General features: G+C 41.0%; 1 protein-coding gene across 5 annotated transcripts in view; it reads left to right on the top strand.

Annotated features, from left to right (window-relative positions):
- The window catches only part of lama2 (laminin, alpha 2), a 780,279-nt gene that overhangs the window by 626,753 nt on the left and 139,469 nt on the right, over positions 1-14,057 (top strand). For all 5 annotated transcript variants that reach the window (XR_004558560.1, XM_034162644.1, XM_034162643.1 and 2 more), the window contains one exon: positions 8,861-9,016. Coding sequence is in view for 4 of the 5 variants with exons in the window: in XM_034162644.1 (XP_034018535.1) it covers positions 8,861-9,016 (156 nt within the window). In the remaining variant the exon portion in view is untranslated. The remainder of the gene's footprint in view (positions 1-8,860; positions 9,017-14,057) is intronic.

Below are 14,057 nucleotides of genomic sequence, written 5' to 3'. Positions count from 1 at the left end.
GCCCTTTGTCACAAAACATCATACATCATTTAATATACTTATTTGCCTCATATCTTCACAGCAGTTGCTCGGCTTACCAGGTTTTGGTAGCAATGTTATTATTGCAGCTGTCATTGATTTTGGTAGATTTCCATGATTAAATGCTTCTAACAGCAAATCCAGGAATGTTTTGAGCAATTTAGATTTTAATTTTTGGTTTAAATTGGAAGCCCATCAGGGCCTGGGGTTTTGCCCACCCTCATATCATCAATGGATGCTCTGATTTCCCCTTCTTTCAAATCTGCATCAAGCGTTTCCTCAAAATGATTTGGAATTTTGGAACTTTCCAATCTATCCCCCCCCAAAAAAAAAAAAAAAAAAAAAAATTGCATTGCATCTGAGTCATGCTGTATTTGTGAATCATATAATTTCTCATGACAATTTCTAAATTCTTTGTTTTGTTTTACAGTATCAGTTATTACTTCCCCATTACCCTTAATGAACAATAGGTTTTACAGTATATGGTGGTCCAGAAGTTTGTACATTCATTTTCATCCAAGCAGTTTTGTAAACTCATTCTGACTTCCTATCTAAACAGATGTTATCCACTGAGCTACCAACTCTACCAAAGGAGCTGGCCTGTATCAGGCCCGGCAGGTGTCAGGCACCCAAAGTGTTTGGACCCAAAATGCAAACTCTCAGAATAGGCTTGGATGTAGAAGAAATCATGGTCTTTAATTCAGGCTCTGGTTCGGTACACAGGTGATTAGTCGGCGAGGCAAAAGCACAAACAGGGTCAGGCAATCAAAAAACACAAAGCAGGATCTGGATACACGGTAAAAACAGGACTAGACAAAGCGCTGGTTAGTGTACAAGGACATCAAACGAGCAAGGGTGTGATGGCTGGGTGGAGATTAAATAAGACAGGAGTTAACAAGGTGCAAGTGAGGAACAATCAAGAAGGGGGCGTGGCTAGTGAACAAAGATACTACATTGTGCAAGACAGTGAGGGAGGACAACACAAGGTGGAGTGAAGAAAAGACAAAGATACGTGAACAGGTGCACAGAGTGTGAGTGAGAGAAGAACACAAAGCAGACAGAGTTAAAGAAAGAGAAAAACATGACAGGTGCAGGACGTGAACATAAATAACTGGGCGTGAGATGAGGACATGAAAGCAGGTGCTGGATGTGGAGTGGGAACAAGAGGCAAAAACAAAACTGAGCTACAACAGGAATCAGACATGAACATGAGAACTAAACTAAACATGAACTGGTGAGACAGACTTAACAGGACAGAAAAGCAGACCGGAGATAAACTAGATAAATCTGCTCAGAGAATACGTAATAAGAAATTAAACACCATGACAGAACTAAACTGGAACAAGCAGACATAAGCTCTAAGAAGAAAAGAAACAAAACCTGACCAGGTGCAAACAGAAAAGAGAACAGCAAAAATAGGCAAACGATAACTAAATGATCAACCATGAAAACACAGATTAATTAATAGAATGGAACTGAGACATGGTCAGAATATAAAAGTAACAAGGAAAGAAAGTGACAAAGCAAAATGAGAACGTAGAATAAACACATGATGACAGTAACAAAAGAAAACAAAGTGACAAATCAAAACAGAACTGAGAATAACCATATGATGAAAATAATATAACTAGTGAATCATAACAAGAACAAAGTGACAAGAAAAACATGGCAGAATAAAACATGATGAAAATAATTACTAATAAATCAAGGCCTCAGCAGACGGGAGACCATGAAAAGGGGAAAAACAAGGGCTCAGCGCCCTGACCTGGCTCAGTCCCTGACAGCCTGCCAGTTTATAGACCTGGGTTTGAATCAAACTCATGCTATCTATGCCCTTTGACAAGACACTGTTACTTTATGAGAGTTACGTGTAATCTGGTATCACTGATTTTCTAACACCGACACTAGTTAAGAGTATTATTAACACTACTCAGTGTTAATCTTTTAACACTGACAGTTTTGAAATAACTCTGGGTGAGTGTTAAACAACACTTTCAAAAATGTTAATTTCTTGCTGAAAAGGATACACATATAAAAACTTGCATATAGACAGTTATACAACCCCAGTTCCAATGAAGTTGGGACATTGTGTAAAATGGAAATAAAAACAGAATACAATGATTAGCAAATTCTCTTCAACCTAAATTCAATTGAATATATCACAATGACAAGATATTTAATGTTCATACTGATAAACTTTATTGTTTTTGTGCAAATATTTGCTCATTTTGAAATGGATGTCTGAAACACATTTCAAAAAATCTGGGACAGTTTATGGACTGCATTTATATCACACTTTTTCATCTGGATCAGACGCTCAAGGAGCTTTACAAATTTGCCCTTAGTGATTTTTAGTCAGGCTGGGATTTGAACCGAAGATCTTCTGGTCTCAAGCCCAGTGCCTTAACCACTAGACCGTCACCTCTTTGCACTGGTAATAATGTGGATGGTCTTTTTCCTCTTTTGTCTGAAGGACATGATGTCTATGATTTCCAAAAACAATTTGAAATGTGGACTCATCAGACCCCACAGCACACTTATCCACTTTGCGTCTCTCCATTTCAAATGAGCTCGGGCCCATAGAAGGCGGCGGCATTTCTGGATGTTGTTGATGGATTGCAAGTTAAAACTCTACCATTGCTTTGCATGGTAGAGTTTTAACTTGCACTTGTAGATGTAGCGACGAACTGTGTTAACTGATATTGGTTTTCTGAAGTGTTCCTGAGCCCACGTAGTAAGATCCTTTACACAATGATGTTGGTTTTTAATGCAGTGCCGCCTGAGGGATCGAAGGTCACTGGCATTCAGTGTTGGTTTTCGGCCTTGCCGCTTATGTGTAGAAAGTTCTCCAGATTCTCTGAATCTTCTGATTATATTATGGACTGTAGATGATGGAATCCTTAAATTCCTTGCAACTGAACATTGAGAAACATTGTTCTTAAACTGTTGGACTATTTTTTCACTCAGTTGTTTACAAAGTCGTGATCCTCGCCCCATCTTTGCTTGTGAACAGCTAAGCCTTTTGGGGATGCTCCTTTTATACCCAATCATGACACTCACCTGCTTCCAATTAACCTGTTCACCTGTGGAATGTTCCAAACAGGTGTTCTTTGAGCATTCAACTTTCCCAGTCTTTGTTGCCACTGTCCCAGCTTTTTTGAAATGTGTTGCAGGCATCCATTTCAAAATGAGCAAATATTTACACAAAAACAAAAAAGTCTATCAGTTCGAACATGAAATATCTTGTCTTTGTGGTGTATTCAATTGAATGTAGGTTGAAGAAGATTTGCAAATCATTGTATTTGTTTTTATTTACATTTCACACAACATCCCAACTTCATTGGAATTGGGGTTGTAGACATACATACAAACACTTCATCACTGTGTCAATACTTGGTGTGTCAATACAAACTGAACACCTTTTTAGTGCCATAGAGGCTGTAATTTTAGATTTCGTATGGTATTTCTTTCCATCATCCAGATGAAACTGGATCTACTACACCTAGCCTTCTGAGAAGAAAATGTACACTTTTGTGGCCCTATGAGCGTGAACTGTTAGTTCATCAAAGCTTTTATCGGCATTCTCCTCTAAATATCGCATTATTGTTCCAAGTGTCACATCTGGATATCCATAATTTCACTCCTGTCAGTGTAGCCTAAGCAGAGAATACATGTCAAATATGAAATATGCATATGAGCCAGACAATACAGCATTGGTCTAATGTCTTTGATTTAAAGGCATTATTAGCAAAGACAAAACTGAGTGAGATTAAAGGCCACTTTAATCCTCCTCAGTGAACTTTGAAATTGACTGATCAATACATTAGGAGCAAATGTTTGCAAATGTTTGACAATGCAGACAGAAAAGGAAGTAACTAAGGAATAAAGGTCCGTAAGTATTTGGATATTACGGATACACTCAGGTTGTACTTCGTCCATACAACTTACATGTTACTTTACAGTACATATTACATATTATGTTATAGGTGGACGGCTTAACATACATATCCACATCTGACTTTTTTTTATATAAGAACGCACAGACCAAGTGCAAACACCTCAATTTGAAAGTAAAAAAAAAAAAGAAGTGAGAAGTGCACAGTCCCCTGAACATAGAGATAACTCATGAATATAGTCAACACTGCCGTTTTAAATTTAATCATGGCTTGTGTTCTCACTCACATAAAAAGTTCTACATAAGTGTATAAATGTAAATGAGTGAATAGTTATCTGCTCGTTGTGTCAAGCTGTCCAATGTGAACGTTGCCTCTTAATCATTGTACACTGACATAACATTCAGCCTCCTCTCAACTGTTGTGTGTTGGGGGGGGTTGGCTGGACAAGGTTGGGTTGTTTTGTGTTTATTTTCCTTCCCAGGTGATTTGGGGCTGTTCTCTGAGGAAAATGTGCTGCAGAAGAGTCTCTCTCCTCTGTTACAATGATTGGCTGCACCTGTTGCATTCTCGTGCGGATCTCTATTAGGACAATCCACGACACCTGTGATGTTCACGTGCAGATCTGAGGACTTCCAGCTGGTACCAATGTAGTGATGAAGAACTACATTTAAACCAGCAGTGAGTTGGATAAGATTGCCGGAGAATACGACCTTGTGACGACCGTGTGGGGACGCTGAGGGCCGTTTCAGAGTCTGACATCGCGCCTGTGAAGGAGGACGAGGGTGAGAGGCAAACGTTGTCAGCACACGACAGAGGTGAATATTCTGAAAGGTTTATCCGTGAATGTAAATTGGCGTTTATACGCAGCTATAAGTAATTATTGGTGGAAATTGTTTGGCGTGCTCCTCACGGCAGTGGCGTGCGGATTAATTATCCTCCACTAGCTGTGAGCAGCAGCCTCTTTGAACTAAGTTTGAAACCAGACCTAAACGTGTAGCTGATAAGTTTGCCTCTAAACAATATTTCGTAGTAATAAGTGTTGAATAATCTCATCTCTGTTCCTCCTTCGCAGAGTACAGTCTGGGAAAGTCACCTGGGGGGGGGGGTGTTGGTGGAACTCCTGAGTCCTGAACGTTCGGACTCCGACTGTTGAGACGCTGAGAGAGCGCGCCGCCTTTTCACCTCACCAGAACTATAATTATTTAGTATTTCATGTATAGCACAAAGGGAGAAAAATAAATGTGTTTTCATGCGCACGAAGGTTCAAGCTTGGCTGATGCAATCACACGTGATTCAAATCTATATGGTTTTTTAAAAAAATAAAAAGGTCCGATACTTTTCTAACAGACCTCGTATGTGATTATGCACAATGTGTGAGATGCTAATGATAGCACATATATTGTGATTTTTTTGGTGGGTGCCAGGACCCAAAATTCAATTCTAAAAAACTTCATAACACAGTATTCTAACTTGTGATTGCTGGGCTCACCAAGGTAGGTTTTCAGGCATCTACGATGAAAACTGAAAAAAATGCAAGGTTTTTTTTAAGAAAATGTCTTATTTTTTTCACACATTTGCATTTCGCAGTAGGTGGAGTCACTATTTGGACTCCAGCTTTTACAAAACTGGGGATACAGCACTTCCCAGTGGCTTATCTGCTTGATCTTGTTTTGTTGATTGAAATGGTATGTAACACATGCATGTCAGTACCAGACTTAGTTATTAGAAATAAAAGTAAATCTTACATTTACATTACATTTATACATTGGAGAACTCATCGCCACTTTTGTTACCAGACTTTATGAGACACCAGGTCATGTAGAACCCAGAAAGTAGAGGAATCCTTAAAAACTAGATACCATGCTAAACAAGATCTTATACACAATAGGTTAAAACCTTAAAATACATCCCTGTTTTTATGCTGTGTGATACAGACCTCCTGACATCATGAAGTGCAAAACCTTTTTGTCACCAAAAAATGCAATTTTTTGCTTGTTTTTTTAAATAAATTGTTAATTAATGAGTACACAAATGCATCACACATACTTTTGGAAAGAAGACAATTTTTTTGCTCTAGATAGACATATTGATTATTAGTTTTGTCTATTTATATCACGCTGAGAATTTTTTTCACACTTGTGGTAGTAACTTGTAAGTCAGAACTTGAACCATGTCTTATGGGCTTCTGTAGCTGTGACTGAAGAAATTGTGCAGAGTGCAAGTTTTGCATTTTACATCACCACTCATAGTGGAGTAAAGCAGAGCAGGATGTTCTTTCAGCGAAACAGATAAAATCGAGGCTTTCATATCCGATGTGCCTTCTGACAAGCCTTCTTTTTAAGAAAATATATTCCACTTCATCATGAGGCTGTACAACTGGTGATGCAAAATTCAAAACTTACACTGTGCACAGTTTCTCCAGTCGGAGCCACGCAAGACTTTCTTTCTTGCCTTGGTGTGTTGGTGGCTTTGCTCAGTCACTTAGTTTTTGAAAGCTGCTTCCTCCAGACAGATTTACCATAGAGGACCATACTGTTTCTGTTTCTTAAAGACATAACTCAGTGACTTGCAGCCAGTCTGCTCTGTGTAAGTTTGATCCCATCACTTCTCAGAAGCTAAGCAGAGTGGGTCTTGATTAGTACTTGGATGGGGAACCTTCTTAGGTAAACCAGGTGCTGTGTCTGTTTCTCCAAGTGAAACTGGAGTTGCAGTCATCATGTGTAGAACTTGTCATATCCCAATGTGTTACTGTGCTGAATCCACTCTGACAACCCTGAACAAATGAGAGCAGCCAAAAGACAAACAACAACATATTCAGTGACTTGAAAATGTTCATGTATCCATCCTCTGACCTATCTAAAGATAGCTGGAAAAATAAAACTTTACTACTGTATGTGTGTTATATCAAAGGGGACCATTACTTATGTAACCCATCATCTTGGCTTTGATACTTTTATTTAATTTATATCAAGATGCAGAGATTTGCTTTCAGTTGGTCTTGAAGATGGGTAATTTTAAAATTTAATATAAAGACTTTTGCAAGGGGCTCTGTGACTTTGCTTTGCTGGTTTTTGTAAAAAAAAGTGCATGAAAGGTCTTGTGTGAGTAAAGTCTTCAGGAAGTCTGCACTGATTAAATAAATTCAAGCTGTGGAAGACCTCCTGTGTGGTCCCGGTTCCCAAAACACCGCACATGAAGACCATGGAACGGCACGTCCTGTCTCACCTCCGCACCGTGGTGAGCGACATCCTGGACCCACTGCAGTTCGCCTACAGGCCCAACATCAGGGTAGATGACAGCGAGTGTTCACCCACCTGGAGACCGGCGGGAGCACTGTGAGAGTCATGTTCTTTGATTTCTCCACCGCTTTCAACACCATCAGACTGGCGCTGCTGCGGGGGAAGCTGGAGGACGCACGTGCGGATGGACATATTGCCGACTGGACCATCGACTACCTCACTGACCATTTAAACACTTCTTTTAGTCAGACAGGGAGGATTGTTTTACAAAACAATCTTCCCTGTCTGACTAAAAGAACTGTTTAAATAGTTAACTTAAGAAGACAGTATGAAATTTCACAAACGAATACCTCACTGACCGCCCACAGTACATGCGGCTGCGCGGCTGTCAGTCTGAGGTGGTAAGGTGCAGCACCGGGGCCCCCCAGGGCACCGTCCTCTCACCTTTCCTCTTCACCCTCTACACCTCGGACTTCACTTACAACACGGACAGCTGCCATCTCCAGAGGTTCTCTGATGACTCCGCCATTGTGGGTCGTGTGTCTGAGGGGAACGAGCTGGAGTACCGGTCAGTCATCACAGACGTCGTGGACTGGTGTGAGCGCAACCACTTGTGTCTCAACACCAGTAAGACGAAGGAGATGATCGACTTCAGGAGGAAACCACCTCCTCACCCACCAGTGAACATCCAGGGGGAGGACATAGAGACTGTGGACAGTTTCAGATACCTGGGTGTTCACCTCAACAACAAACTGGACTGGACTCACAACACTGACACCCTGTACAAGAAAGGACAGAGACGCCTCCACCTCCTGAGGCGATTGAGATCCTTTGGAGTGAGCAGGCCTCTGCTTAAGTCCTTCTATGACTCTGTTGTAGCCTCTGCTCTCTTCTATGCTGTCATCTGTTGGGCCCCGGGCAGCAGCGAGAAAGAGACTGAATAACCTGGTCAGGAAGTCCAGCTCTGTCCTGGGCTGTCCTCTGGACTCTCTGGAGGAGGTGGCTGAGAGGAGGGTGTCAGGCAAATCCATCATGGACAACTCCTCTCACCCTCTGCACCGGACTGTAGTGGAGCTGAGCAGCTCGTTCAGTGACAGGCTGAGGCACCCTCAGTGCAAGAAGGAATGATACCGCAGGTCATTCCTCCCTGCTGCTGTCAGACTGTACAATAACATTGTGAAATAACCACATGCAGTAATATGTCCACAAATCACGTGCAATATTAATATGTCCACAAATCATGTGCAATAACAACTCATTTACAAATCCCTACACTAATGTCACCTTATCACATCTAAATTCCACTTCACATATTGTAAATAAGATGCTCCTGTCTCTTTTTCAATCCCATTCATGCTTTTATATATATATATATGTGTGTGTGTGTGTGTGTGTGTATACATACATATTATATTTCTACCACATTTTCTTATTTTATTGTACTGTTACTGTTATTATTGCTTATCCTTGCACACGCTGTTTGATGAACATTTGCCTCTACTCGCACCCATCTTGTGTGTTTTTTAAGAGCTGATGTAACGTGAATTCTCTGTGAGATCAGTAAAGTCTTATCTTATCTCTTTTTGTTATTGTAGTTGTTCTGAGCTACATTTTTTTTCTATCTACAGTTGATTTGTGCAATTTAAAACAAGCATTTTCCTTGATATGTCATAAAACACACACAAACTGATTCATCTTTGTTTTTAGAACCTGTACACAGTCAGTTTCTCAAAGCCTGGCTACATGGAGCTGGCTGGCCTGTCACTGGCAGTTGCCACAGAGGTCAGTTTGTCCTTCAGCACTCTGGCAGACACCGGGACCATTCTTCTGGCAGTCAGCGGATCTTCAGCAACAAACCAGCAGGTAAGGTTTCAATGATTCTCTCATATCTGAAAAAAATGTGCAAGTCACAACAGAAAATTTGTAATGCTAGCTGTAATCTGTAACCCCAAATATGAAAAAGTTGGGACGACATTTATTTTCTATACCCTCTTATTCCAGTTAAGGCTTACGGGGAAGCTAGAGCCAAGTCCAGCAGTTGGGATGACATGGGACATACCAAAAATAAAAGCAGTGATCCAATTAATTTGTTAATATACATCCATTCCTACATCTTAGGTCTGCAACACATTACAAAAACAAGTTTGGACACTAAAGCATTTGCAACTTTGTAAGGTTGCCATTGCTTCTCACAACACTTAACCCTTTCGAACCTGAAGGGCATTTTCTCTATTTTGCCATACCTTCAGTGAGTTCCTTCTTAAGGTACTTGCATAATAGTATAATAGTCATATGTTGCATTACAAAAAATATTCAGAACAAACTCAACCTTCTGAATGTGAGACATATATTTGTCAGCAACAGTGTCAAGATTTGGCTCTAATTCTGAAAATATGAAGTACGTTTCTTGAAATTCTTCAGATGTTTATTGAAAATGCACCTTTATTCATGTGCATGAGCTGTTTTGGTGTTAGAAATGGGTTTACCAATGTCTTTGGGTCACATTTATAGTGTAGGAAAAAAATATTAATTGGTGGATAATCAATGTCCAAAATAAAATATGTAATTTCACACACTGACTGAACATGCTGTTAGCCCACTTTATACGGACGCCTGCGGTGGCGGACACCTGTATAAATTCCGGCCCAATCTAAACCGGCGGGAAGGAGCTAAAGAGGAAGGTCACATCCAAACTTTGAATCGCCCAGAATCATCCACACTAAGTCCTCATTGCTGACCTGCAGCAGCAGCATGAAGAAGATTAACATGATGATTGCATCATAGACTATAATCTTCATGCTGGTTTGAATATCATTGTTGCAGAATATTCACTTGCTGAGCTTGTTAAAGCTGTCATGGCTGCACTGATGCAACTTTGAATTTCTGCATCCAGGCAGGCATTGTTGGAGACAGTACTTCCCAGATATTTAAAGTGCCTAACCACGTTGAGTTTTTCACCATTGATTTGATAAAAGAGAATCTGCTGGCGACATGATCTCAGCCTTGCTGATATTGAGAGAAAGGCCTGATCTACTACAAGCGGTTTTAAAAGCATCAACAGTCCTTTGTATGCCATCCTCGGAGCAGGAGCAGACAGCAGAGTCATCTGCATACTGAACTACTGAACTCTACAATGGTTGTGAAGGAAACTTGTGTTTTGGCTCGAAGCCTCTGAAGATTGAAAATGTTGCCATTGAGTTGGTACTGGATGTCAGCATCATCCTTGAGGAAAGGTCCAGCAAGCTGCGGAACAGCCCCCATCAATAGTTGGGGGGGGGGGGCATAACCAGGCCTTGTTTGACTCCGCCTTTGACTGGAAAGGGCTTTCTGCGTGATAGGAAACTATCATGCAGGATGGTAGCGTTCATGTCATCATGCAAGAGTCAAATCCTTTTAACAAGCTTCTCTGGACATTCATATTTAATGAGAATGTGCCAGCGAGTTTACCGATGAACACTGTCAAAGGATTTTGGAAGGTCCGTGTAAGAAGAGGTGACCATTGTTCTCGACACTTTTCCTGTATCTGGGAAAAGATCATGTCAGCAGAACTACATGAGGGCTGAAACCCACACTGACTTCCTGGCAGCGGTGGGCACAGCTAACCAAAACGTTAGCTTCAATAACAGCTAATCAGCTAACTGAAAATTTATCTTTTATGAAGCTAAACCGATAAACCACCCAAAAAACTATCGGAAGCTACAGATAACTGATAACTTTCAAAATTGAGTTTTAACACCACGATCACAAACCCCAACAATGAATCACCACTTCTGTCTTTGTAGGGGAGTTGATGGTCTAGTGGTTAAGGTGTTGGGCTTGAGTCCAGAAGATCATGGGTTCAAATCCCCACCTGACTGGAAAATCACTAAGGGCCCTTGGGCAAGGCCTTTAATCCCCTATTGCTCCCGGTGTGTAGTGAGCGCCTTGTATGGCAGCACCCTGACATCGGGGTGAATGTGAGGCATAATTGTAAAGTGCTTTGAGCGTCTGATGCAGATGGAAAAGCACTATATAAATGCAGTCCATTTATGCTGTGCCCCCTGCTGGAAGCTCCTGTTTACTAAGTATTTTGCAGCAGTAAAGCAATTGAGAGGCGTTAAGCTCAACTCTACCTCAGTAAAACTCACTACTTTCTGGTAGTACCTCTTCCACAGGTCATATGGTTAACCAAGGTCTATACAAAAAGCTTATCACCTGCTGAAAGAAGTGAGAAGTATAAGTCCATAAGAAGACGTCTGTGGATCACGGACATTTCAGCGTAAATCCACAGCTCTGTGCCATCCATCCACATGGACAATAAAAAAAATCCTTTCCCTTTTATGAAAAACTAAATAAAAAATGCATTTTCCAGTTGTTGACTAGGGTATTTTTTTGATTTTCTAAAGTCCCCATCACACATAGCAAGAATGTGCAGGAACCAGGCTAAAACAGCAAACATTGCCATAATCGGACGTAGTCGGGAGGCAAAGAGGCGTGGTCAACCATGTCAGAATCCATCCAGATTTCCACATCCACTCCTGCATGATTGCATCCAAAGCATATGTAGACAACAGGTAGATGACACAGACTGCCTTCAGAGGGCTTCTGTCATGAAAAAAACTCAGAATAACACATCCTGTATTACACAGACATACTGTGCTTCACTCTGACAGTCACTCTGCCCAAGCAGATTATGTGACCTTCTCTGACTCTAGGAATGGCTGTGAGTGAAAGATTGTGTCCAAGATTGTCTGCACACTCTTGGTGAGAACTTATACTTCCAGTAAATGATTGAATAAAGTCTTTGTGACATACCATCATTGATCAATTAATAGACACATGAGCAAAAGTTGATCATGGTGTGTGTGTGTGTGTGTGTGTGTGTGTGTGTGTGTGTGTGTGTGTGCGCGTGTGTGTGTGTGTGTGTGTGTCAGGGTGAGCATCTTTTGGATTCAAAAGGTTACAATGTGTTGACATTGACATTCAGTGAGTTAATGTCCATCCACGTACAGCATCTACCTGTGCATGGAAAACAGGTGAATTTATTGATTAGCTCATCTACTTGCCAGCAGAGTTGAAGTAAATAGAATCAGTGGGTGTATGGAACATATACAGTGGATCATATGGATCATGGATCATATACGGTGGTCCCTCGTTTATTGCGGGAGTTAAGTTCTAAAAATAACCCGCGATAGGCGAAATCCGCGAAGTAGTCAGCAGTCAGTAGTCAGTAGTCAGTCAGTAGTCTATTATTATAGATGTTTTAAGGCTGTAAAACCCCTCACTACACACTTTATACACTTTTCTCAAACAGGCATTAGCATTTTCTCACTTTTCTCTCCTGTGTAAACACTCAAAGTTCAAACCTTAGTAGAAAAAAAAGAATGTTTTCCTATAAATAATTCTGATGGCTTTTAGAACTAACAAATTTAATTTTAACAATCAACCTACGAGGTTGAACACGTAAGAAATTATTCATAGTGACTCACCAGTATTTCATAGTTCCTCTGACCGCGCCTCTTCGTCGTGGCGCTGCTCCTCTGTCCGGTTTGGCTGATTACCAAGGCGACATTCATTTTGTGGGTTTTACTTGGGTGGTATGAAAAATATTACCCATCCGCAAAAAATATCACAAGGGTGTATTGCTATTTATTGTTTAGTGTTTTATCCAATCATATTGGCATATCATTTATAGGTATATGATAATGTATTATATTAACAAATGAAGTGAAGTTGACCACACAAAACATAAAATATCTTGGGTTCCTGCTGTCTGGAAATAGAAGTCAAAGTTAATGTAATAATCACTGCATTTTCTTTGTTGCTTTATTTATTTATTTTTGCATTTTCCATGTCATCCCAGCTTTTTATGATTTGGAGTTGCATGTCTCCTAAATGAAGCATCAACCCAGAATCATAAAACAATGGATTTTTCTGAGGTTTTCTGTGGTGCGTTTACACATAGGCAGGACGCATTACAAGTGTCATATTTGCGTCATTCTTGGCACATTCCTGACATTCTTAACGTGACTTAACGCATCTGAATAGGTTTTTTAATAGTGAGTGTTGGTGTGTGATATTCATGATTTTTGTGGAGCATTTATTTGGCTGTCAAAAAATCTTCCACGAATTTCACGCACCACCCTCATTTCGCCTCATGTTGTGGAGGTCGCAACTGAGCGTGTTGATCCGTCTCGATTAGTGGTGATCCTTAATAGAGCATGACAGCGTTCTTCTCTGACATGCGCACAATTAAACCCTGCTGCACCGCATTCAGTTTCATTACTGCAGTATGCTGAAGGAGGACAGTGATGCCAAGTTGACTGAAAGTTTCATTCCAGTGCTCTTCAGCACACTCCTGCAGGTGTTTCACCTGCTGCATGTGCCTGATGTTTGGGAAAACGAGCGAGACAAGAGCCGTGTGGAGCCACACATCTGGCTTTCCGTGTCCTCCTCCTCTCTGCGCCACTCCATGGCACAGAGTCCAACTAAGCATGCTGTCACAAAGTTCTTCTGCTGTGGAGCAAACTGTAGTGATCTGAATTGCTCAGCAGCTGATGGATGAATATGGGTGGTGTATGGAGACAATTCGCCTCATTCACAACATGACAGAACTTAATGATGCGCTGTTATCCGCTATCGCACATAACAATTCAATTCAATTCAATTTTATTTATATAGCGCCAAATCACAACAACAGTTGCCCCAAGGGGCCTCATATTGCAAGGCAAAAGCCATACAATAATTACAGAAAAACCCCAACGGTCAAAACGACCCCCTATGAGCAAGCACTTGGCGACAGTGGGAAGGAAAAACTCCCTTTTAACAGGAAGAAACCTCCAGCAGAACCAGGCTCAGGGAGGGGCAGTCTTCTGCTGGGACTGGTTGGGGCTGAGGGGAGAGAATCAGGAAAAAGACATGCTGT

Source organism: Thalassophryne amazonica, chromosome 21 (genome assembly GCF_902500255.1).
Source record: "Thalassophryne amazonica chromosome 21, fThaAma1.1, whole genome shotgun sequence".
Taxonomy (NCBI): domain Eukaryota; kingdom Metazoa; phylum Chordata; class Actinopteri; order Batrachoidiformes; family Batrachoididae; genus Thalassophryne; species Thalassophryne amazonica.
The sequence above is the reverse complement of the archived record's forward strand: the minus strand, read 5'-3'. Positions and strand labels throughout refer to the sequence as shown.